The 26,837-nt window shown below is 43.1% G+C and overlaps 1 protein-coding gene across 1 annotated transcript; it reads right to left on the bottom strand.

The window, feature by feature from the left end:
• Positions 1–915: 915 nt before the first annotated feature.
• On the bottom strand, positions 916–12,836 carry Sptssa (serine palmitoyltransferase small subunit A). Its single transcript, XM_055608628.1, has 2 exons — positions 12,647–12,836; positions 916–1,997 (listed from the first exon to the last, which is right to left on the bottom strand). Exons 1-2 carry the CDS (start codon positions 12,756–12,758, stop codon positions 1,894–1,896), a joined length of 216 nt encoding a protein of 71 aa, XP_055464603.1. The 5' UTR covers positions 12,759–12,836; the 3' UTR covers positions 916–1,893.
• Positions 12,837–26,837: the final 14,001 nt, after the last annotated feature.

Genomic DNA, 26,837 nt, shown 5'->3' with positions numbered 1-26,837 from the left:
CTTCTAACTCATCTTGATTTCCTATGAAGGTTAAATATGTCTGGCATGAGGCCAGTGTTATGCCAGTCATTAGCCACACAATGGCAATTTAATAGAGTTCAGCAATGGATGAGGATAATTAAAGATTTCTAAGACGATGGTCAGACAGGCAAGCTGGGTACCTTCTATCTTTAACTCACTGGGGAGACATGAGACATCTACTTGTAAGCAGTTTGTGATGGGCAAAAGCGGGCATTAACTGAGCAAATCCTAAGCTAAATGTTCTCATTCAGTTTTTAGTCTGAATACGACTCACATATAATCACACCCAACTTTTAACTATTTCAAACCAAAGTAGTCATATATTAGTCCTACCATCCCAACCTAACGGTAATGAGATTAACCTACTTTCAACAAACACTGAAAGTTTATATATAACTTGAAACTTTGGGATTAAAAAACAAAAAACCTTGTCCTTAAAATTCAGAGCCAAGAAATACCTCCCCCACCCCCACCCCCAAAGCTGTGTAGTTCTGGCTGTCCTGGAACTCACCTTGTAAACCAAGCCTGCTTCAAACTCAGAGATCCACTTGTCTCTGCCTCCCAAGTGTTGGGATTAAAGACATGCACCATCACTCCCGCTCCAGTAACTACATCTTAACATGTCTCTGAACATAAGTTCTGGTAGTTAGAAAATGCACTCTAGCCAGGCATGGCAGGAAGGTCTCTGAGTTTGAGACCAGCCTGGTCTCCAATGAGACTTCCAGGACAGTCAGGGCTGTCCTGGAAACCCTGTCTTGAAAAACAAAAATAAAAATAACACAAAACAAAAACCAAAGATATAGTGACTGCTTACCTAGTCCTCCAGCAATCCAGCAATCAACCACAAAATAACTATTTGATCAATATTTAACCATAAGAGAAAAGATACACTGCTAAATTTTTTTGATTTAATGAGTTTACATCAAAAAAAAATTAAGTAGTCATTTTACATCTAAGGAATAAAAACCTTTTTAAAAAAATACAAAGAGTGAAAGGATTTTTAAGCAAGTTTACATTTCTTTTGGCTATGGTTCTGAACAATTCATCTCATTGCATCTTGTCACAATGTGCAAATGCATTTCAAAGCACCTGTTACAATCATCAAATTAACTCTTAAACGAATACACCATCAATATCGCCTTCTATGGAAAAGCTCTCCAGTACTATCTAAGCACGAGAATCATCAAAGTTGGTTGGAAATAAGTCCACATAAGAATTAAATATCTAAAAGGTGAAATGTTCCTTGTATTAATTTTAGCAAGATCTTTACTTTGTCATTACTAAAAAACACTTCAATAGTTTTAGAGCAAGTGCTGTTAAGAGTCTAGGGAGCTGAAACCATACTCCTGAGTTCAAGCTTGCAGATAAATCTTTTGTAAGTAGTTCTCAAAGTATCCTCCCTCCCGTCCCTAAATTCTGTATTGTTTCTTACAAAACTTTGGTCAAGAGTAGAAATATATCCAGGCAGATGTATATGCCATACAATAGCAAGAACAGTAAAGCCCAACTAATGACCTTGGGTTTTAAAAATAGAAGGCAATTAAGATGTACTCAAAGTTACAGTAAGAAAAGCTTCCACTGGATAATATTGAAACAGTCACAAAGGTTAAGAAAATACTGATATCAAAGTACAAACGACTACAATGTTAAAATAGACAAAAGCTACTGTATAAGAGCCTCTTTTAAAATCAAAAAGAAAGAACACAACACATGAGTCAGGATGATTTTCCTGTTCTACTCATGAATTTCAGTCTCTGTATCTATAAGGTCGGCCACGTTGACATTGTAGAGCATCTTACATCTGATGAGGTTTCATTCCAACTTGGCAAGGTGGATCTTCCCCAGGGACTCTGGATCTTGGTCACATCTTTGTCACTGCACAACCTCAAAGTAGTGCAGTATGGCCATGATGTGCTGGGGCATGAAGACATAGCCGGTGTACAGCGCCATCCCCACCACAGAGACCAGCATCGAGTCTGCGTGGTGGTTAAGGAAACTTATTGGGATCCCACAGTTTTTCCAGCAACCACCCATCCCCGGTGAAGCGCTCATTCACACAGCACGCTTTACATTTATCAAGTGTGTACAAAGAACTAATAGTGCAGAAGTGAGAGGCTCAGCGTTACAACATCCCAAGCGGTTTTTAGCCCCTTTGACCTCTGCCAGCACCATGAAAAGTCAGCACTGTTACTATCCATATTAGACAGTGATGAAAGCAACAGATGGCTCAAAAGTAAGTATATAGTGTTCGACCTAAGAAACAAGTGCACACTGGAGCTGGGGAGATGGCTCAGCTGTTAAGACCACTGGCTGCTCTTCCAGAGGACTCAGGTTAAATTCTCAGCACCCACACAGCAGCTCACACGCTCTGTAGCTTCAGTCCCAGAGGATCCGATGCCCTCTTCTGGCCTCCATGGTACACAGGCACACACGCAGGCAAAAAAATGCCCATACATATAAAATAAAGGGGAAAAAGAGAAGCTGAAGAGGAAAAAAGAAACAAGTGCACACAATATAATTATATCTACTAACTTCATAAGGTCCACCAATTTAAGTAACATCAAGAAAGAATGTATGATCGAAGTAATTTACATTTAAACTATCCCGTGGCAGAAGGCACTGCCTGGGAGCTTCACCCCTGGCACTGGGGTCATGGGGAGGCATGTACCAACATGCTGGTTTTTCACACAGATGCAAGGGGTACGAGGGGTGTCTTCACTCTGTTACTTGGCCACTGAGTCTTTTTAGCCCATCATTTGTTTTTACGAGAAGATAGGGTCAACAGTGTGCAATAAACTAGTACTTTTATAACAGTTCAGCTGGCAAATTTCTTAACCAAGAGCTTTTGTATGAGATGTTCAACGTTGTTATTATTCATCAGGGCTGAGAAAAAGTGACTTGTCCAGGGCCAAACTAAAAGTTGTCACTAGAATCAGAGGTCAACCCAAGACTCAAATTCATTAACATCATGGACCATCTTTTAACCTTACACTGTACTCTCCCTTCGGTCTGTCCTGGGGGGGTGGGGGAGAAGAGGGAGGAACATGGCCTCTCTGTGTAGCCTTGGAACTTATTATATAGACCAGGCTAGCCTGGGGCCTACCAGCCTCTGTATCCCAGGGCACTACCACACTGGCATCTGACCTTATTCATCCTTAACCCTCCACCTTTCTCTTCAACATCTCATTCCTTTAAGAGAAACAGACAGAATGCCCATTTACTGACTCTCTAACCTCCACCCATGCCTCATGTCCCCAGTGGCCCATTAAACCCAGCAGCTAACTAGGGCACTGACTTGGTCCTTGCTACACTAACCCTCCTGTTCCGGACTGAGGTGTCTCCCTGGGGCTCTCAGCTCCATTACCATCCTGTGTCTTCCCCTGTCCATCGCTTGTATGTAGGACGGCTGAGAGTGGAGCCTGATTTTCTTCTAAACATCTATCTGAGGTTTGATTTGTTAGTTTGGTTTTTGGTTGACTCGCAGTGCTGAGGATCGAACCAGGGTCTTGGGCATACTAGCTCACTTGCACTAAGCTTCATTCCCAGCCTGTTAACTTCTGCAGTGCACATAAAGACTTGCCTACTCATGCAATGAGAAGCTTCTTTGATTCCTTCTTCCCACATTCAAGTTACCTAAGACTTCCCAGTTCTCCAATACCTACAAAAAGTCCCATATCTCATCTCCCCTTTCCTCACCTCAATAATAAATGATGAAGGCAATTTTAGTCCTTACTTGTTTTGTGTATTTGGACCTAGTGTAGTTTATAGCTCTCAGAAATGGAATAAACAACCATGAGTCCTGGCAAAAACAGAAATTTTTGAAATTCATTTGAACTTATGAACTTATTATAGTCTCCTCCCCCAACCCCCACTTAGGACTTATCTGTAGCAAGCTGATTTCTGTGAGATTGAGGACAGCCTGGTCTACAAAGGAGACAGAGGCAGATGAATCTCTGAACTCAAGGTTACCCTGGTCTACAAAGTAGGTTCCCCAACAGCCAAGACCATACAGAAAAACACCAACAACAGCAAAAAAAAAAAAAAAAAAAAAAAAAAAAAAAAATATATTTTTAAAAAAAAAAAAGATTTGTTTTGTAGCTAGAGACAGAGGCTGGCAGATCTCTTTGAGTTCAAGGCCAGTCGGTCTACATAGGGAACTCCAGGCAAACCAAGGCTGCACAGTGATACAAAGATTGGTGTTGGTGTGCTTGTGTTGATAGGTATTCTCCACTCGTGAAATGAGCCAATTCAAGCCAAGCTAAAGTATAGAGGCAGGTTTATTTATTGGGGACAGCTCTCAGGAAGGTTCACCAACCTCAAAGGTGGGGGTCAGTGAAGTCCCATGCAGAGGAAGCACAGAGGAGAGGGAGGAGGGAACCAAAATGTTTGGATTATATAAAAAGCCTTGTCAGGGGGGAGTCCCCACCCCTGGGCTGGAGAGTCCAGCGTAGAGGGTGGGTTGTGCCAGCTATGTCCTGTAACAGGAAGGAATTGAAGGATGCTAGAACCTCAAGGCCAGGTCTGCTCTGGTTAAATAGGCACCTCGGCTGCTTGTCTTGATTCTGAATCCCAACGTTTGTGTGTGGCTAAAAGAGGACAATGGATCCCCTGCACCACCATGGTGAGCTGCCAGTGTGGGTGCTGGGAATCAAACTATGGCCCTTACAAAAGCAGCAAGTGCTCTTAGCCATCGCGCCTTCTCTTCAGGCTTGCATTTTAGGTTTTTGTTATTGATGTGTGTGTGAGAGACAGACAGACAGACAGAGACAGGACACCCAGTCAGGCAGGCACATGGATATAGAGCTCAGATCACAACTTTGGGAAGTCAGTTCTCCCTTTCTACTGTGGATTGCAGGATGGAGTTTAGGCCGCCAGGCCTGCATGGGAAGTGCTTTTTACCCACAGAGCCATCATGCTGGCCCCCAGTCATCTGAATTTAACTGCACAGTCGTAAACTGCTTTGACATTTTCCACAAAATAAAACCTTCATAAAATTTAATCTTTATACTCCTCAAACATGTTTCTATCTCCTGATCTCATTTCTTCTAATCATCTCCAGAATAATAAATGACATTACAAAAAGATGTTCATAAACTAAATTTTAAAATTACTGCAAAATATTAAAAAAGTCTTCAGTAATAAGTACTTAAAATAGATTTAATTATACACTGACACACTTGAAACAAAATAACAGTATAGAACTTCCGCTACACTGAAAAACCACGTGTTTGTTTTTGTGCTGGGATTAAAGACATGCTTTACCATGCCCAGCAAAAAAAGCTGGTATTTTTGATCTTTGGATGAATCGGTAGATAGGGACCCTTGCACTAAGACTGATGACCTAAAGTTTATCCTCAGGGGGTACAGAGAACTAACGCCCAAACCCTGTCTATTCTCTGACACACAGAGAATTCTGTCCTCCACATACACACACACACACACTCATAAGTATATATAATCTAAAACTTTTAAAAGAAAACCTAGAGACAGGGTCTGACTTAGCCCAGTCTGACCTTGAATCACTAGGCTACATGACCTTGAACTCCTGATCCTCTAGTCTCTACCTCCCAAACACTGGGATTATAGGCAAGAACTACCACACCCAACTATTTTTTTTAAGATTTATTTATTTATTATTTATATAGCATTTGTGCCTGCAGGCAAGAAGAGGGCACTAGATATCATTATAGATGGTTATAAACCACCATGTGGTTGCTGGGAATTGAACTCGGGACCTTTGGAAAAAAGCCAGTGCTCTTAACCTCTGAGCCATCTCTCCAGCCCCACAACTATGTTTGACAAATGACGTCCTACACATTCTATCTGTGAAACCTTAGCCATGAAGTTCAAACACTCTCCAACATATTGAACTGAGAGTTAAACAATCCCTGGAGAGTGAGAATACACTTGGCACCATTTAAACTGGCAGTTCCTTTTATGTTAGTCTGTCTGGATAGTTGGTTTGGTCTCAGTCTGACCTGGTTTTTGGTTTGTTTTATTGTTTATTTAGAGAGTCTTGTTATATAGCCCAGAGTGACTTCAAACTCTCCCTCCTTCACCTCAGCCTCCCAAGTGCTGGCATTATGAATATGCCAACACACCTGCTACCAACACTGCCAGGCACAAACATTGTATGTGACTTCATCTCCTTGATGAGTCCTTACAAACAAAGGTAACTACGTATCGTTTACAGCACGAAGCTATAATTTCCTATCTGGTGCTTAAAGGCACAGGTTAACATTCAAGGTTGTTCTCTGACCTCCACAACAGTGTGCCATGGTGTGTGGTCATCTTGCACACATGAATACACACATAGTTTTAAAATGGTAACTGTAAAGTACAAAGAGTGAGTGCTAGAAAGAGCATGGCCCTGAGGCGTAGCCCTGCCATCCTTACCCGGGTCAAAGATTCTACCATAAAATGTAGATACATCACCTCTCTGAGAGTTGTGAGAATTAGCAATCCAGTCTCTCTTCCTGCAGAAGGCAACATAATTCTCAGTAAAACTGCTCTTCCAGGGTTTAACACTTCCGCCTAACTCAGGGCTGTTGGCATTTCCCACCGCTGCCGTGCTTCCTAAGTGTTAGGATTTGTACTATAATCCTAGGGTACCACTGACCTTCTGGCTTAGAGTTCTAAATACAAGAGGAAAAATAAATGAGATTCCTCTTTCTTCATAACATTTAGGATCCCATTTATTAAGAGAGGACATTTAGTTAGCACATCTCAGTCATCCTTCAAGTCACCCTCTACTGGACACACACACACACACACACCCCACACACACAATCTTTCTGCTTACCACACTTTTGTAGTTGCTTATTTAAGTCCTTGTAGCTATTCAGAAGTCAGATTTATAGAGTAGAGGGGCCTTTTCTGAATAGGATGTATGTAACCTCAAACAACTAAAGAGGTAAAAAAAAAAAAGGAAACCTGGTCCCCGCCACTGACTTTTAAGTGCTTGTGGGCTGGACTGGGCCCTGCTGAGCCTCTGCTCCCAGCTGAAGGACACCACGGGATAAAGCCACACCATATGATAGAGCTGCCCCATAAATCACTCCACACCAGCAGACATGTGCCAGGAAGCATGCAGGCCCCGAAGACAAATGTTTGTACAAAGGCTGAATGAAAAACAGGTTCCTTATAGCCAAGATGTAACGTAAACCCATTATTACACTCTTGGATAAATGCAAATGCAACCAGGCATAGCAAGTTCTGGGACAGCTCAATCATATGATAAAGCTTTATCCCGTAAAAAAAAAAAAAAAAATCCCCAGCTAAAAACAAGCTAGTAAGTTTTCAGCTGGAGAAAAAAAAAAAATTAAACTAAAAAAAAAAAAAAAAAACAGGCTAACCCCAGCAATTAAAAACAAAACAAAACAAAAAAAAAAAAAAAAAAAAAAAAAAAAAAAACAATCTTATAACAACGTCAGGAAATGCTTTAAAGACAACCACCATTCATCAGAAGCAAGAGCAGCAACTAGCACTGCCTGCCCCAAAGAATAACCCAGCCCTGGCCATTCACAAGACTTGGAAAACCAGAAAGCAGGTTCTCTCTGTTCCAGGGGAGGGCTCACTCTGTTCTACACTGGGCAGCACTCCCAAGACTAAGTCTCTGCTCACATTGCTCACATCAGAAAGCTTCTAACAACCTAACCTTTCGGGGGTTTGTTTTTGTTTTTTAAGTCGGGGGTTTGTTTTTGTTTTTTAAGACACGGACTCTCTGTAGCCCTGGCATTTCCTCTGTAGACCAGGCTGGCCTCAAATTCAAGATCTGCCTGCCTCTGCCTCCCAAATTCTGGGCTTAAAGGTGTGCGCCACTACACCTAGAACAATCCAATCTTGTAAAAACCAATTATAAAATGCTAATTATCCCTTAAAAGTATTCAAAAGTTTTGATAAATAACCGTTAAACATTAAAGAGCCACCTGGGGAGTAGGGGACAAGAACCTGGAATACTGCAGAGAATATTTAGTGAAAAGCCAAGCCCACACAAAAGCAGCTGCCCCTACAAACCTGAGCTCCAAACAGCTTCACTTTCTTGACCTCAAGTAGCTGGAAGGCATCCCCAATAGAAATGTTTAGAACGTTTATTTTCCTCAAATGTATCAACTGTGTCTTGATACTTTTCTGGATGCCTTCTGTGACAGCAAATGTAAGAGGCCTGTGTCAGTCACCTGAGCTGCCCTTCTCAGGTCACAGTAAATCATACGACGTCGGCATCAGACATGAGTGTTCAAGGAGCAGGGCCCCTCCCCTGGATTGTCTATAGTGAGCTGGTTACAGAACCTGGGAAAGAACGTTGCTTTCACTAACCGGAACTTTGCACCACACTCTTTACAAACTAAGAGAACAACAACAAAATATATACGCTGCTGGGAAGGTGGGTAAAGCCCTTGCTGCTAAGCCTGATGCCCTGAGGTGCATCCTGCAACCAACACGGTGAGAGCATCCACTCCCAACAGCTGCCCTTTGCACACGCACTAGTTCGTGCACACAAGCTCGGAAGCACTGTTGAAATGAACACGGGGCATGCTACAGTCCGTATTTCTAGAATAGCAGTCAGCTTCCATGCAACTGGTCCTGTATCATCTCATGGGACCTTTCTTCCTTTCTCTTTTTGGGGGGAAAGCAGTTGAGATCCCCCTGGAGCTGAACTTAGTAACTTGTGAACCACCCTGTGGGTGCTAAAAACGTAATCTTTGTCCTTGTGAGTATAGCAGTGCTCTTAACTGCTGCTCCAGCTCTCCAGCCCCCTATGTGGAATCTCTCATCTGTCAGGGAAGCCACATTAGAGGGTAAAGACTGACAACCTTCAGCAGGAAGCATCTAAGCTCAGCTGCTGCACAGGCAGCACTCCTATGGGTTCTATTTTAGGAAAATTAGAAATTAGCATCGGCAGCGGAGACACATCTCCAGAGTGGCCCAGCTCTCAGCTGATGCTGCCAGCCTTCAATTCCTGCCACAACCCTGGGGCAGCTTCCAGGCACACTGAGCTACCTACCTGGGCTAATCAAGTTGTTCCCTAAGATGACAAGGAGTGTTTCCACTAGGGCCTGCTTAGTGAGTTACACGGGGTTCCAGTGGCCTGTCAAAACACTGTTTTCCAAGAAACCCTATTATGTGAGGATTGCTCAGAACACACAGAATGTATGCTGGCCAAAATTTATGAGTAAAATTTCTACTTACAATTACTGATCATAAATTTTCTTTCAAACACTCCATAACTTTTAAGCATTCCAACATATACTCTGCCAGGTAGCTCTGAAGCCCAGCTTTTAGTTATTAAATATGAAACATCTCTATTCTTTACTTAAAAAAAAAAAAAAAGCCAGGATTTGGTGGTGCACACCTTTAATCCCAGCACTCAGGAGGCAGAGGTGGGCAAATCTTTTGAGTTCAAGGCCAGCCTGGCCTCTAGAGGAAGTTCCAGTACAGATAGAGCTATACAGAGAAACCCTATATTGAAAACAGGAAAAAATATTTTTTTTGGCCCAGGTGTGGTGTGACACATGTCTTTTTTAATCCCAGCACTCGGGAAGCAAGAGATAGCAGATCTCTAACTTTGAGGCTATGCAGTGAGTCCCACAGCAGCCAGGGCTATATGGTGAGACCCTTTCTCCAAAAAATGGCTGGTACAAGCTGAAGCACTCTGGAGCACAGACCAGGGGCAGCACCACCTAGGACTGTCCCAGACCTCAGGCATAATCTCCATTATCTCACACCTTTCCTAAAAGCTACTAAAGAAAATATTATTTAATAGCCTAAGGAGTCCAACTGGTGGGTATGCTCACATTCGCAATACAAAGGCAGTGAAAAACAAACCAAAGCTTAGAAACTGGCAAGTGAGGAGACAGGGAGTCAGGACAGTTTAGGATGATCAGTGATCCGCTTTCAGGCCTCTAAGACCCTGAGCCACCAGGTCTTCCCACCCCCCTCAACACTTCCATCTTCTTCAATCTCATAATCATACACTTCCTGGGGACACAAAGCGCCTCTAACACAGCAAACAAAGCGCTAATAACTTTGGCTATTCCTTCATTCAGATAGCGGACATCTCACGCAGCACCAGGCCCTGCACACTGGAGTCTTCATAGTAACACAATTTTGCTTCGGTTTGGTTTGGTTTTGTGTTTTTTGGAGGGACAGGGTTTCATGAAGCCAAGGCTGGCCTCAAACTCACCATGTAGCTGAAGCTAGCCCTTAGCTTCTGATACTCCCAAAGCTAACTCAAGTACTAGCATTGCAGGCACGCACCACAATACCTAGCCATGCACACAATTATTTGAAAAGAAAAAAAAAAGCACTTTTTTTTTTTTTTCTGATAGAAATTAGAGCTGATCCTGCCTGCCCACCTTGGAAACAGGTTTCTCTGTATGACCCTGACCGTCCTGGAACTCAAACTCAGAGATCTCCCTGCCTCTACCTCCCCAGTGCTGAGACAAAAGGCATACAGCCCCACCGTGCAGCTTAAAGATGATGTTTTTTTTTTCTGTTTGCCAATCAGTTATGCAATAAACATTTTCAATGAATTGTACGAGAAAAAAATATTTTAACAGAAGTATACAATATTAAAGTATATATATATATATATATATATATATATATATATATATATATATATATATATACAAAAAAGTTCTTTCTAGCTAGCTACATTTACGATAAAAGACTAGTATGTCAACAAAAACGAGCAAGGAAATACATCATCCACCTTTCCCCCTCTCTGGGGGTATTACATGAGCCAAGTCTGAAGACCATGGTACTAGACAGTTTTCCATAATGATTTGTAGCTACTGCTGCTGCTGTTTTGAGACAGGGTTCACTAAGGCTTCTCTTCGATCCAGTGGGCCCTTCCTGGAAGCAGGAAGACCATCCATTCCTACGCAGGGAAAGCCAGAGGTAACAGTAGAAAATACACAACACCAGGCACAGTGGCCCACACCCACCAGCACTTAAGAGGCTAAGGCAGTCTGAGGCAAGTTTGGGCAAGCCTGGCTACACAGCTAGATCCTGTCTCAAAAACACTAAAACTGTAGCACAGACTTATAACTCTAACATTCCACAGCACAGTTGATTTCAGTTCTCCATAATCTAGAAGACTCTGTAAATCACTTAGTCACATCAACCAATTAGTCAAAAACATCAAAACCTAAATCTGAGGCATTAGGTTTCCTTTCGTAATTTCTCTCTCCATCTTCAGGACACTATTTCACTACATACAGCGGGGATAAAGCTTCACACCGCTGCCAATGTAGCATTTATCCACATGCCAACAAATGTTTCAAAGCATACAGACTACACTAAGCTCTACCATCAACCTCTGACTTAAACAGTTTCAAACTTTACCCCACCACCGTTTCTTTTTCTTTTTTTTTTTTTTTCTTTGAGTTTTTCTATGTAATCCTGGTTTGTCTGGTACTATGTACTATGTAGGCCAGGCTGCCTTGAACTCTCAACAGTCTTCTCCAATCAGCCTCCTAAGCGTGGTAATCAGTCGTGAACCACCACACCTGGCTTTCATTACTGTTATTTTACCGGGCTTTGCAAACATTGTTTAATTGTAGTGAGACAATTTTCGGTCAAGATTACCTGCTACTATTGAAAATTTCCAATAAAGCATGCATCTAAGTATACGTTTTACCTGACCTACTAAATCCAAAGACCAAACTGAAGCTACAAATAAGCGATGTGGGAAATCAGAAAAAATGCCTTGCAACCAGCTAAAATTTTTCAAGAGTCAGCTCCAAACAGCCTTATGCTATTTCAACACCAGCATCCCTGATAAAGCTTGGAGCCAAGCTTTTGCACCTCAGCCATCAGAATGCAACGATGTATTTCTGAAGTTGTTTCTGCGGAAGCTAAACCACTATGGGGAGCTGAGCCCGGATGAGATAAACGTGATTTGAAATAGTCACTTTCTACTAAGGAGAGGGGGAAGGAAAAGAAGAGAGAATGCACTGTTAGTAGTTAGTCTACATCAGCAGGATACTGGGTGGCCACAGACATCAGCCCTCACAACCTTGAGCTGTTTGCTGGGGCTGTTAAAATTAGGGTACACACAACGTGCTCAGCAATGTCATCATTCAACAATTCTTTAACTGTATATAAACTATACAACAGAGCGCAGTTTGAAACCCCATCTACAACTAACCACAAAGACTCTTCCGGACACAGCTTGCACCTACGGTACAAAGAAGTCATATAAATAAAACACACTTTTTAAACTGCCATCTTGAAGACCAAAAGGCCTGCCAATAACTTATGAACTGCTTTCCAAAACTGTATGGGAGTGTCACGACCACGTACTCACAACCTGGTGAACTGGTTAGAGTTCTATCGCCAATCAAATCAAGAATAGCTAAAGGTTAAAGACGCCAAAGCCGGGAGCGATCTGCTTCACCAGCATCGTCCCAGATCTCCTATCAGAGGACTGAAGCAAAGGCAGGCGCGGCCGGGAATCACAAGGGGAGAGGCCGCCTTCCGGGCAGCCTGCAGAAGTCAGGGCGCCCCCACCGCGCCCTAGACCCCGATCTCCGCGGTCCCACCTCCCTCGGCCCCGAGAACCCCAACCCCGGCGCGCGAGCCCCTCCACGTCCTGGCCAGGCCAGGCCACATAGGATACTGAACACTGTCCTCTCCCAAGGCTCCAGCATGTAGAGCGCCGTGACCAGCATGTACTGGTAGTAGAACCAGGACATCTGCTTCCAGGCCCGCGCCAGCCCCATGCCCGCCATGCGCCTCCCGCGATGCAGCAGCGTCAGGCCGGCCCGCGGCCCGCTCACCTCCTAAAGCCCCAGGCCTCGGGGCCCGCCCGCCGCCACCCTGCGCCCATTGGCCCTGCCGAGCCTGCGCGTCACCGGGTACGCCCAGCCCGCGCGCACCCGAGCGGCCACCGCCCGCCCCGCCTAGCCGGTGCTTATTGGCCAGGCGGCGACCTCGCGAACTCCGGTCCCGCCCCGCGCCTCGCCCGGTGAGCGCTTCCCCAGCCCAGGGAAACGGTCTAGGTTTAAGCGCCGGCTCTGCGTCCCCATGCGCCCCCGTGGCGGTTGCAAAACCGGCTTCAGTCCACACTTGTCCTTGAGAGGGCAAGCCCTTGGGAGGCGGGTTCCTTCAGACCAACCCAGAAGGACTCCTGTAGGAAGCCTTCTCTCCTGCCTCAGGAATCCCTCTGGGCCAGGAGATCGTAGGGCTGCGTGGGAATGCAACCCAGGACTCCTGTGCAAGAGGAAATGAGGAAACCAAAGAGAACGCGGATGCCAAATGTCACCAAGTCAAGGAGGTATTGAAAACTGTAGAAATGATGTGCGTATTAACTCATCCCTTCGCCCTGGCACATGCGTGAAAACACATCTACCTAGGCCACATACCCCTATCCCAAGTATTTCTGGACGTAAAGACAAGAGAACTGACTACAAACAGCTGCTCATTGGATCATCTGGAACTGGAGTTACAGTCATGAGCCACCATGTAGGTTCTGAGTCCTCTGCGAGAACAGCAAGTGTTCTTAACAGCTGAGCCAACTTTCCAGCCCCAGTTGTCCATGGTTTAATGTATTATATTATGCTTACACTGAACGTTACAGGAAGTTACATTTTATAAATGGAAAAACGGAGGGAAGGTTTGGTGGCTAAGAGCATTTGTTGCCTTTGCAGAGGACCCAGATTTGGTTCCCAGTGCCCACACTATGAATCCCAACTCCCATCAGGTAGGATGCCCTCTTCTCACCTCTTGAGGCGCGCAGGACAGACACATAAGTGGTGTCAGAACATACATGCAGACAAAACCCTCATAAACATAAAAAATAAGCAAATAATCTTTATTATTTATTTATCTATTCACTTCACATCCTGGTTTTAGCCCCATCCTTCTCCCAGTGCCACCCTCCTTCCCTCTCCCTCTTCCCTCTCCCCTATTCCTCCACAAAGGGGAGCCTCCCTTCCCATCCACCACAGGTCATCAAATCATCAGAGCTGAGAGTGTGTCCTCTTCTGTGACCTGGCAAGGCAGTCCCTCCAGGGGGAAGTAATTGAAAAGCTGGCAAGAGAATCCATGTCACAGAAAGCCCCACTCAGCTTATTAGGGACCCACATGAGACTGAGCTGCCCATCAGCTCCATCTGTGTAGGGGGCCTAGGTCCAGTCCATGCAAGGTCCTCAGTTGGTGCTTCAGCCTCAGCAGGCCCCTCTTCGCCCTGGTTAGTTGGCTCTGTTGGTTTTCTTGTGAAGCTCCTGTAACCTCCAGGTCCTTTTCTCATTCCCCACACTCTTCCACACGGCTCTCTACGCCTCTCCTAATGTTTGGTTGTAAGTTTCAGCATGTTTCAAAACACTGCTGGGTGGAGCCTCTCAGAGGACAACTTTGTTTAACTCCTGTCTGCAAGCAACCTTAGCAGAATATCATTAATAGTATCGGATTGGTTCTCTCCCATGGCGTGGGTCTTAGGTGTAAACAATCTTTTTTAAAAGTATGAAATAAAACTAGGAAAATGTCAAGAAGTTGATCCCTTGAATTAAAAGAACGAAAGGAAGTTATTTCTAAGCAATAGTCATAACTAATTAGGCCAGAAATTATTTCTCATCTTCATGTTCAAATTCTAGCTTAGTTTAAATGTTGCAGGATGTTTGATCCCATTGTGAACCCCAAGATGGTGAACTGTAAAAACCTGTTTCTAGTTGGGGAGTGGCTCAGCCCTAACACACACCTTTAATCCAGAACTTCCTGTTTGTTGTAAACAGGTGGTTGTGGTCGGCTCAACCCTAGCACACACCTTTAATCCAAGAGCTTTCTGTATACAGGATTAAATAAAGTTAACCCTAGCTGAAGAGGCAGAGCAAGTAACCAGCTGACAGAGATTAAACAGAAAGGAGGGACATTGAGAGAAGTAAAACTTCATGGAAAAGAAGGGGCTTTTTAGGTGTGAACTTTTGGCTTTTCCATCTGGGATGTGGCCTGAGTAAGAAAGGCTTTTTCCAGCCGGGCGTGGTGGTCCATGTAAGACCTGGGGTCTCACAGCTCAGGAGTTCAAGACCGTGCCCTTCCCAGAAACTCCCCCAGACCACAACCCGTTGCAAAAGCAAGAGGTTTATTAACCATTGCACAATGGGGTCACCCCTGCTGGTCAGCAAAGAGTGGCCCCCGGAGACAAAGGCCTTTAGGTTTTTAAAAGAAAAATTGCGGGAGATTTGAAGTTGCAGTCTTGGCAATTTAGGATTGGATGAGGAAGCTATAAAGTAAGATAATTGGTTAGTCTTAGGTGCTCAAGCTTGGCCAGTCCTTCCAAGTGTGGATGAGGCTGCAATCGAAGGTGGGGGTGGTTAGCTCATCCTTGAAGTTTAGGGGCTACAGACTTTTGGCTGGAGGTCAAAAGCTACTCAGAAGAAGTCTAGGTTCATTGCTAAGAAACGCTATCTCAAAGACAGGAGTTTTTCTTTTTGCTGAGTGAAGGTCATTGCTTACTTGCCTTTTTTTCTATCTGTCCTCATAGATAGGGTCACATTTTTCCATTCTCTAGAAAGGTACTAAGAGGCTTTAGCTTAACCTGAACCTAAAACTCAAAACTATAGGCTTTAGAAAACATACAGGTTACAAAGTTAGTCTAACCCTTTCAGTCCACACCTTTAATTCCAGCACTCAGGAAGGCAGATCACTGTGATTTCCAGGCCATCCTGGCCTACAAGTTGAGTCCAGGACAACCAAGTCTACAAAGAGAAACCCTGTCTGGAAAAACAAAACAATAATAAAAAAGGCTTTTTCCTCAGGGTTGTGAGCAGAGTAGAAAGGTCAGCTGAGGACTTGCTCTGCCTCTCTGAGCTAATAAGTTTTCACTCCAGCATTTGGCTCCTGAGTCTTCATTGGTAAAAATCGAACAATTTGGGATTTTCTGTTTTTATAAGAACATTTTGGCACTCCAGCTGTGGCACGACCCCACAGACAGAGAGTTCATTCCAGCTGCACACAAACTGAGAAGCCATCAGATTTGGTAGGTCACCTGGGAAGTCCTGAAGGAGAGAGTTAAGGATGGGAAGCACCATAATAGAAGGTTTTAGAATCCTGTATAGTGCTACTATGTGTGGCTGGAAAACAGAAGCAGAAAATGAAAAGGTAAGTGGCTTACCTTAAATTGTCCCAACTATGATTATTGTCATTTGGTATTTTATACTTATTCTTAATAGCCATAATGGCTCTCTGTACTCGCTCAAAAAAAAAAAAAAAAGTGGATTGATAAGATGCAAGGCTTACAAGGAAATTAAAGAGACAAATAAAAGAAAAAAATTCTCAGACACAGACACAGAGTAATTTAGACAAGAGCCTACCATGCCACTGAAGGGGGGTGGCCCAAGGTGGTTAGAAACCAGCCTTAGTTTATCCACTCACTATACAAGGTCTACCAGGAGACCAGAAGCACCCCAAGGTTATAATGAAATTAAATGGAATTCTATAGACATATTAGATGTGAGGAGATTAAAGAAATAGTTCGTTTTCTATGGTGTGCATTCATCCAAGGTGAAACATATTTAAATTCCATGGTCAACTCAGAACAGGATTATCCCCTAAGACTGGAAAGATTTGGCAACAGCAATATTGGAACCTGGTCCTCGGTTACGATGGCAGTCATGGTTGAAAGAGGAAGGTAGGACCACAGAACAATGAAATCAGGCCAGAGGTATTGATATTTCCCAGGATGAGTTGCTAGGGGAAGGTCAATATGCTGATTTACAAAGGCACCTTGAATTTGATAATCACACTTTGGCACTATGTCATTTAGCAGCTTTAAATGCTTGGGATAAGGTTAAAGAATCAGGAAAGAAATCTGAGTCATTTATTAGAATCAAACAAAGATTGACTTCAGTTGTAAATAGAATAAAATCAGACTCAGAAGTCAGAAAAATAGTGATTAAATCTTTAGCTTTTAAAGTGCTAATTCAAAATGCAAAGGGGTGATTACAGCTCTAAAGGAAAGATCGGCACCAGTAGAGGAATGGATTAGATACACCGCTGACGTTTTAGGAGCTAGTCTGAAAGAAGTAATTTCTAAAAGTCTTGGAAAAAATAAAAAATGCAGATGAAGTGAATGTCCTTTGTGACCTAAAAATAAATACATTTAGAATTATATTTAGTTTCAAATTTTCAAAAGTATTTTTTAAATTTCAATTGAAAGATAATACTTTTTCTATTGCCAAAAATATTTTGCCCTGGGAAAGATATAACCCACCAAAAAAGAAAACTCCAGAGTTAGGAGTGGGGCAGGGTTTTGTTTTCATCTTTCCAGGAGAATAAAAGCACCAATCTAAGGATTCTGGAGACTGCTGGACAAATGAAACTTCTGAAGAAAAAGAGCCAGACACCAAAGAAGACAAGTATACCGGATGAGTCAACCTCACAAACTGCCTCAATAGCTGTTTCCTCACAAATCTGTGTCCAGAACAACTCCAAAACAGCGAGCTGAGGTTGTCCAGCCTCACGGGCTGTTCCAGCCAGGACTTGGGTTAAGCCCTGCACTTTCCCATCCCACAAAGACTGGACGACAAATGATACAGCCAGCTCTTCTAGGACTTGGTCATATTCCAATTTCTTGGACCTCCAAAAGGAAACTACGTCCCAAGTCAGCAGGAAGCTATCTGAAGAGAACAACACGCCATTCCTGAAAGGTGGGGTGGGTGTTTTTTTGATTGTTTGTTTGATGGGTGATAGACGTTTGTGTTTGTTGTCTTTAGGGAGGTTGATTTCAAGTTGTTACTGAAGTTGGTCAGGGAAGAAACAAACTATAGGAGGTTAGAGTCAGAGATTTTTTTTCTCTTTTTCTTTCCTCTATACTTCTTTCCCTCCTATCTAGTGTTAGGGAAAAGGGGGAGAAGGGATGAAAAGAAAATGGGGGGGACATAGAAATAATATAGGAATAATAGGAATAAAGGGTAGATTATTGAATCTATTCTTATAGATCTTTGTATATTGATACAAAATTAAGGTTATATTAGTTACATTGGTATAGATCTTTGTCTACTGATACAAAATTAAGATTATAATTGGTTACATTGGTATAGATCCTTGTATATTGATACAAATTAATGTTATATTTTGGTTACAATATACTATGTATCACTCTTTTTAAGATATTGTACCTATGTAATTCTTAGAAATGCCATGTGAAGTTTCAGTCCTTTTAAAAGCTAATATCACTAACTGGGATAATTTGAGAAATGCAAGTTAACAGTCAATCAGACTTGAGGTTTTGTTAGGTACTAGTTTAGTTAATCACAGATGTTTTCTAAGTTAATCAGACAATAATTGCTAGAAACAAGCAATTCAGATATACTGAGATAGATAGATAGATAGATAGATAGATAGATAGATAGATACATACATACATACATACATACATACATACATACATACATAGAGAGATGGTCTTCCAAAACCTCAGAGATGTATAGAATATGGCATTTAAATATGTTTTATTAATTTAAGACTTTTTTGACAATGAGACATGTCAACTCCTGGCAGCAACCACATTCCACTTCAAAGACCACCAAAAAACCTCCCTGTGGGGTTTGCTTCTTATGCGGTAAGCTAGCCACTGGACAAGAAACTGCTCTTGCTTCAACTGCAGACATAATACTGGACAAACCAGATGCAGTAGACTGCCAAGCTTTGCAAAGACAAGGTAAGCAAGTTCTTCACAGTACCTGCTTCACAGAAGAGTCTGTTAGGTATTTGAGCCAGAAGGCTGAAGATGATGCTCCAACAATATAGAGAAATCTTGGCTGACTGTCCAGGTGGCCAGCAGTCTCTGTCATTTCTATGGTTTTGGAAGCTGTTTGCTCTCTGCTTCCTGTTTATTTAGATAATTTTTAATGGAGTTGAAGAATAGATAGTTGTAGTATCACAGTTAATCTTAGTTGTTTAGTGAGAGGAGTTAATTCCAAGGAGCCAGTCAATTCTAATCAGAGTCATGTAGCCTCCATGGATACTAGCCAATCTCAAACATGGTCACACAGCTGAGGGGTCTGGATGGCATACCATCCCAGATGCTCCTGATCTATTCTTTTTTTTTTTTTAATTTTTTTTATTTTATGTGCATTAGTGTGAAGGTGTCAGATCCCTTGAAATTGGTGTTACAGTCGTCAGTTGTCATGTGGGTGCTGGGAATTGAACACAGGTTCTTTGGAAGAACAGACAGTGCTTTTAACTACTGAGCCATCTCTCCAGCCCTTCCTGATCTATTCTGATGGACCTGGTTGAATAAATTGGGGCAGATTTAATATCTATCTGTTTGGCTAATCTGATGCCATGACAGGCAACATTTTCTCTACTTTGTCTAACCTAGGCCTAAGTGTATGTTTCTCAGAATTCAGACAAAGAATTCCTGGAAAAGCCACAACCTAAGGACAACCAATCAGCTTACAGATCAAGTTGACCAAACACCATGTTTATGAATATATGGCCTTGCTCTTCCCAAAGTAGAGCACAGCCGGCCCTAACCAGTCAAATTGAAGGTCAATGCATGAGGGGCTGGAGTGATGTTTCAGTGGTTACCACATGAGTAAGAGCCAAATATCAATGAGTCAACAAAGTCCCCAATAACTAGGGAAAACCCCTAAGCAATCAGCCAATCCTGAATCCACCTGTACCTTTATATCTTGCCTGATCAATTAGTTTAAAAGTTACCACACAAAGCCCCTAACTGTCTATCAAAAGAGCCTATGTGTTCACTTCATTTTGCCTTACTGGGGATCCCAGCATACTGTTAACTTCTGCAGAATAAATACTCTTTGCCTTTGCATGCTACCTGAGTCTGGGGTCTTCAGCAATACTCAAACCCTAACATTAGGATTTTTAACCTTTGTTCAAGGTTGCTAAATATATATGGAATGTGTGAATATAATTTTTACCTGATAGTATATAGTTTCTTTTTGTAATAATTATTTTATTTTATGTGCACTTGTGTTTTGGCTGCACATGAGTCTGTGCGGGTGTCAGATCTTGGAGTTACAGACAGTTGTGAGCCACCATGTGGGTGCTGGGAATTGAATCCAGGTCTTCTGGAAGAGCAGCCGGTGCTCTTAACTGCTGAGCCATCTCTCTAGCCCCCACTATATAGTTTATTGATGTTAGAGAAAAAGTCTTTTATTTAGACAAAAAGGGAGAAATATTGCAAAATATTTGATCCCATTGTGAACTGTAAAAAAAAAAAAAAAACTGTTTTGAGTTGTGGAGTGGCTCAGCCCTAGCACACACCTTTAATCCAAGAGCTTTCTGTATACAGGATTTAATAAAGTTAACCCTAGGTCAAGAAGTGGAGCTGACAGGGAGCAAACAGAAGGAGGGGTTGGGAGGAAGGTGTTTAAGACAGTGTGGAGAAGAAGGGGCTTTTAGCTTTGAGGTTTTTTGCTTTTTCTATCTAGGATGTGAGCTGAGTAAAAAAGGCTTTTTCCTCCGAGACATGAGCTGAGTAGGAAAGTCTGCTGGGTGCTTTCTCTACCTCTCTGAGCTAACAAGTTTTCACCCAGCATCTGGCTCCTGAGTCTTCATGGGTAAAATCAAATGATTTGGGATTTTCTGTTTTTAAAACAACAGGTAAGTCTAGAGATCAGAAGATATGAAAACAAAATGAATAACAAAGAGCTGTTTTTAATTTTTTTCTAATTTTCTGGCATCATTTCAAGTACTTGATAGACTATTTACTCCCCAACAAACACAGAGTCCCACTTTCCCTTTGCCAACTCCAAGCGCTTCTCCTTTCTCACCTCTTAGATCAGTACTGGATACGGTGCATAAGTAACATCCTCTTAGACCTGAGAAGACTCAGTCTGGGAAGAATACTTCCAAGATATCATTGTCCTGAAGAGGCGCCACAGGGAGAGCTTCAGGTCACAGACGGGAGGCCCCAGGCCGCCCGGATTTCTACCCACTCTCTCACAGAGGTCACTGGTGACTTTCATTCACCAGCAGTCTGCTCTTGACTTTCATGCTCATTATTTCCATGAGACTTGCAAGTAATGAAATATAAAACCCCCAAATTCAACCTTTTTGTTTGTTTGTTTTTGTTTTTCGAGACAGGATTTCTCTGTGTAGCACTGGCTGTCCTGGAACTCTCAACTTTTTTTTAACTAAACACTTAATTTTATTTAACAGCAAAAAGTCATGTGATCTCATTCCTTTCATCTTGGTTTCAAAAATGAAGCTGCTGGAATCCATCCAAAGGTCAGGAAAGCAACAAAGTACCCAAATTAATACAGGACTTTACCAACCTTCAGTAACATTAACTGTAGCCCCCTCTTACTGTTTCAGGTTAATCCCTCAAAAAGCACTTGAATCAGAGCATGGTGGCACATATCTTTGGTCCTGGCACTCGGGAGGCAGAGGCAGGTAGATTTCTATGAATTTGAGACCAGTCAGTATACATAGTGAATTCCAGAGTTATATAATAAGACTGTTTTAATTTTTTTTAATGCGCTTAAATTTTCTCATTTTTTTTTTGAAAGAGCTTTCACTGAACATTCATTTAGCCATCATCAGACACACAGAGATTATGAGTCGAGAAAGACATTTTGCTTTCAGTGTAATTAGACTCCACCACGCTGAGTCAACAAGCTAAACATGGGACATTCAAATCACAAACAAAATGGTGACAGCTCAGAGACAGGGAGTCCTTCCAAGCTCTGTGGAAACTGAAGAAGGAAGCAGATCAGGGATGGCTTCAGGCAGAATGAACATAGGTTAAGGGTAAGCAGTTCGTTTATTCAGTGAGCATGAAATAAAACTCGTGATTCATTTGGCTGCAACCTGCAAACACATGAGGTGAATGTAGGGAAAATGGGTAGGAGAGTCTGTCAAGTTCAGAGCATGGAAGGTTTGAAGGTCGTTTTGTGTAAAAATAGTGAAGTTTTATGAAAACTGCGCGAGTTAGAACTAAAAGCAATGTAAATTGTGAGCTTAGGTAATGCGAAACTGGAGACAGGACCACTAAAGTCCTTTAAATCATACAACGAAAAACTGGCTATTCTAACTGTATAGTTAACTGTAAGTTCATTGAGATGTATAGACTTTGGGTCTGGCTAATTTTTGTGTGTGATGTCTATTTATTTAAAGTCTTTTTAATAACAAAGTTATAAACAAACAAACAAAAAAATCTAGTGTAGGAGTACCAGTGCGTTCCTACACTGAAGTGCCCCCCCAAAATCAGGAAACTTCCTGAAGCGTGATAATGCATGTTAGCAGATGAGCTTCCTCTTGGGAGTCCTACAGTAAAAAGGGAACTTAGGGGATCTAGAGAGATGGCTCAGTGGTTAGGAGCACTTTCTGCTCTTCCAGAGGACCCAGGTTCAGTTCCCAGCATCCGTCTCAGACAGCTCACCAGGAGTTACAGAATAAACTCCCGAGGATATGACACCCTCGTCTGACTTCCAGGGACGTGTGCATACATGTGGCATACCCACAAATACACACACATACACCTAGGAAATATTTACCTTTAAAATTGGAACTTGGCTTGACGCAGTGCCCAAACTTCTCAGACCAACGGACCATTACTGTTGTTGTAGATCATCTGTTAATACTGGACAGAGCACCATTGTTAAGCAGGGTATAATTTGTGAAATGAGGCCTGAGGATAAAGTGATAAGGTTCTGAACTAAGAGATAAGATATAAGTGAGCATTTGAAACTGACAATATTTCAGTTATGGTTTCCTCAGTGCAGTCATCCCTTTATGTTCTCTATTAAGATAGAGCCGAATGAGAGTTTGGCAGTTATATGAGGAACTGGAAACATAAAAATCACTGCAATGGGTAAAGAGGTATTGGGGTACACACCTTGAATCCCAGACAGAGACAGGCGAATCTCTGTGAGTTCAATGCTAGGCAGACCTAAATAGTGAGACACTGACTAAAGCTCCCGCTCCCCAAAATAATAAGATCCCTAGAACAAGATGAGAATAAAAAAAGAGCAAGGTGTGATGTCTTAAACCTGTAACCCCAGCAAGAGGGCCAAAGGCTCCAGGCTAGCCTGGGTAGCATGAGTTCTAGGCCAGACAAGATACAAACTGAGACTTTGTCTCAAGAATAAAAAAGAGGAAGAAGAAAAGGAGAAAAGGAGGAAAAAAGGAAAGAGTTTCAAGCAGTGAATAAACACAAATGCCTAAATAAAACCAATATAAGTATACTAGAATATAAAATTGGGGAACCCTCCCCGGAAAAAAGCAAACAAAACAAGGTATTGGACAGTATCTTAGCCTATGTAGGATAAATATATGGTTTGAGACAGGCTCTCACATAGCCCCAGGTGGCCTAGAATTCAACAGAGAGTGACTTGAACTTCAAATTTTCTGCCTCTACTCCCCAGTGCTGGGATCAAAGTGGTAGCATGCACCACTTTATGTGGAAACAGATGCTTATAAATAAATAAATTTTTCCACCCTTGTTCCTTTTCTGCTTTAATGTGTGTGTGTCTGTATGTGTGAGTATACATGTATGCAAACAGGTTTTATATAGGCCAGACTGTTCTTGAACTCTCAGTTCTTCCGTCTGAACATCCTGGTCACTGGCATTACAGGCCTGTAGCACCACATCTGGCTCTCTGAATTTGATTTTATATTTTCTTCCTCTTTTGTTGAGGTGATGTTTTTGTGTACTGTGTAAAGATTGTCTTTGTATATTCAAATGCCGATTTCTGTACCGGAAGAGAGCTGACTGCAGGCCCGAACTTCGTATTGTTATTCCTTTGCTTGCATCATAATTTATAAACACTCCCTTCAACACCTTCTGATTGGTTTAATAAGGAGCTGAATGGCCTATATCAAAGGCAGGAGAGGAAGGTGGGACTTCTGGGCAGGGATAGGAACTCTGGGAAAGAACAAGAGTCAAGAGTTGCCAGGCAGACACAGAGAGAGAGACAGGTGCCAGTGAGGAGGAGTGGTACAAGTTCCGAATCAGAAAGTAGATTCATATGAAGGGGTTAATTTAAGTTAAGAGCTGGTTGGGGGGAAAGCCGAAGCTAAGACCACGCTTTTATAATTAAATAAAAGGTCTCCAAGTGTGGGGCTTGTAGACCGTGCCCCCGGGGGCACGTGCGAACCCCAGAGATCTCAAACTTGAGATTTAAAAATCTGATCCTGAATGTTGTGATATAAATATTACATGCCACGCAACAGGTGTGGTACAAGGAAGTTTATTGCAGAAAGGGGAGGGGAAAGAGTTACAGGAGTTACGTGTGAGAGAATTCAGAGAATGGTGGCAGAGACCACAAGAGAGATGGTGAGCAGCTGCCTTTCTCCGGTGGAAGGCGGGCGTTGACGTCAGGTTACTAGGCAACCTAGGACTGGGCTGGTGCGAGGGCTTGGGAACTAACACTGAGAACTGAGTATGAGGGACAAAGCTCTCTCCTTTCCGTGCCTGCCTCAGGAGCACGTGACACACAGACCCAGGTGGCTGCAGGTGGTCAGTCACATGAGCTTGTTCCATTTCTCCATGAAAATGGAGCATTGCCATTGTCCTAAATCCCCGCCCCACTGCCCAAGGTTTATAAATCCCTGTTTCACATTAAATAAAGTGGTGAGCGCCATCTACTTCATCCAAGGGCTCTGAGACTTGCTGTTAATTCAGAGCTATAACACTGGGGGACAGAAGGGCTCCCCTTCATCGCTGGACCCCCGGTCTCTCCTGCCTGGCAATCCCCTCAGAACCACCTGCTCGCCTGCCTGCCTGGAGCTTCTGCTGTTCTGCCTGCCTCCGTGCAGATCTACAGGAACAACAGCTACCAGCTGTCCGTCCCAAAGCAGCTGCCCAATTTGTCACCTGACTCAGTCTCAGAGCCCCGAGCTGCCCGCTGCCCCTGGCCTGCCGCTGGTAGCCCAGCTGAAAGTGCAGTAACACTTCTTGCAGAGAAAAATCTCCTTTTCCTGCACCCCTGGCTGGACCAGATACCCTGTGACAACCGTTCTGTGTCACTCAGGACTCTGTGACCCACGGTGCGCAGACCTTCTGTCTGAGAGGTCACTGCTGCCTCAGTGGCATCTGGACCTCCTGGGAGACTCGGGGCCACATCCATGTCATGATTCCGTCTGGAGCACTCCAAACAAAGTCCCAGGCCATCCTGGAGCTCACTGCGTAGCGTAAACTAGCCTACACTCCGGCCTCAGCCTCTAGAGCAGCGGTTCTCAACCTGTGTGTCGCGACCCCTTTGGAGGTCAAACAATTCTTTCAAATGAGTCACCTAAGACCATCAGAAAACAGACATTCACATTACGATTCACAACAGTAGCAAAATTACAGTTATGAAGGAGCAACAAAGTAATTTTATGGTTAGGGAGTCACCACAGCCCGGGGAACTGTATTAAAGGGTGGCCGATTTAGGAAGGCTGAGAACCGCTGCTCTGGATGCGGAGAATACTGGCCTCATGAGACTGTTTCCACCCCCCACCAACCATAAGCTTTTCTTCGGGAAACCTAAAAGCATGAGCATAGAGTTAGAAGGCTCTACTTCAAACAGATCCAAAGAAAGAACAGAGCCTAACGAAAAGAATAGTTGTAGGAGAATAAAACACTTCTGCAACTGAAAATCCAACCTGAGGGGCCCGTTCTATGGGCTTCAAAACAAGTCAGGGAGCTGGAAAAACGGCTCAGTGGTCAAGAGCAATTACTCTGTAATCATGAGGACCTGAGTTTGGATCTGGGTGTTGCTGAAAAATGCCTGTTACCCCAGCTTCAAGAGAGGAAAAGACAGGAAGATAGCTGGGGCTTGCTGATTTTCAGCCTGCCCAAGAAAACCAGATGTAGGGAGAGACTCTGCCTCGAAGGGGATAAACAGAGCCTAACAGGATCTAAGCCTAACAGCATTCTAAGGCCTCTCTAGCCTGCAGCTCCAAACTCCTCTCCATCTCCCCTACAAACTAGTCTAAAAGCCTAAGAACCACAGAGTTAGGTTGATCCATTTCCTCCGGTTAGTTATTTTTCTTGTTGTAACAAAGTATCTGATAACATCGTGGTAAGTAAAGTTATTCATGTTTACAATTAATCCATAGATTATTATGGTGGTTATTATGTAACCCTCTACCACATCAATGAAAGACATAGACACTTGTTAGATTTTTAATAGGCCTTAAACCTGGGGCTGGGCAGAAACTATCCCCCTAAGCTACCTTTTACTTCCCAGCCCCACATTCATGCCAATTGCTCTAATAATTCCTAGCTAAGCTGGGCGTGGTGGCATTCGCCTTTAATCCCAGAACTCAGGGAGGCAGAAGCAGGCAGATAACTGTGAGTTTGAGGCCAGCCTGGCCTATAAAGTGAATCCAGGACAGACAAGGCTACACAGAAAAACCCTGTCTAAAAAAATAAATAAATAATTAATTAATTAGAAATAAATAAATTCCTGGACTACTTCCCATCCAACCTTCATAAACAGTTGCACGTTTCTCCTCTGGGCTGCGTTCCTCCACCACTGACCCTCAGAGCAGGCTCCTCCTGGCCATCTGCTATTTGTTCATGCTAACCAATAGCAGTTCTGCCCCCTTTTTTCTCCTCTCCCTCCCTCCTCTCCCTCCCATGATCCTCTGTCCTACAAGTCCGATAACCTACCTCACTCTGCCCAACCCAGGTATTCAGGCAATTTTATTTAGCTAATTGGGGATTATTTAGAGGCAGGGTTATACAAAGTCACTTTGATATATGTGAAGGTCTGCTCTTAGAACAGTAAGAATCTGGGGGCTACGGGGCGATTAGTTAAATACAAAGCACCAGACCATACTGAACATGATAAAAGCCAACTCAAGAAAGGAAAGGCTCCCTTCCTTCCTTCCTTCCTTCCTTCCTTCCTTCC

Source organism: Psammomys obesus, unplaced genomic scaffold (genome assembly GCF_907164565.1).
Source record: "Psammomys obesus unplaced genomic scaffold, mPsaObe1.curated_primary_1811, whole genome shotgun sequence".
Lineage (NCBI taxonomy): Eukaryota > Metazoa > Chordata > Mammalia > Rodentia > Muridae > Psammomys > Psammomys obesus.
The sequence above is the reverse complement of the archived record's forward strand: the minus strand, read 5'-3'. Positions and strand labels throughout refer to the sequence as shown.

Excerpts from the sequence above, each read along its gene's own strand:
- Sptssa (XM_055608628.1), bottom strand. The coding sequence starts at position 12,758 with ATGGCGGGCATGGGGCTGGCGCGGGCCTGGAAGCAGATGTCCTGGTTC. Across the intron at positions 1,998-12,646 it reads TTGGGAGAGGACAGTGTTCA|ACTCGATGCTGGTCTCTGTG; the intron begins GTATCCTATGTG and ends ACCACCACGCAG.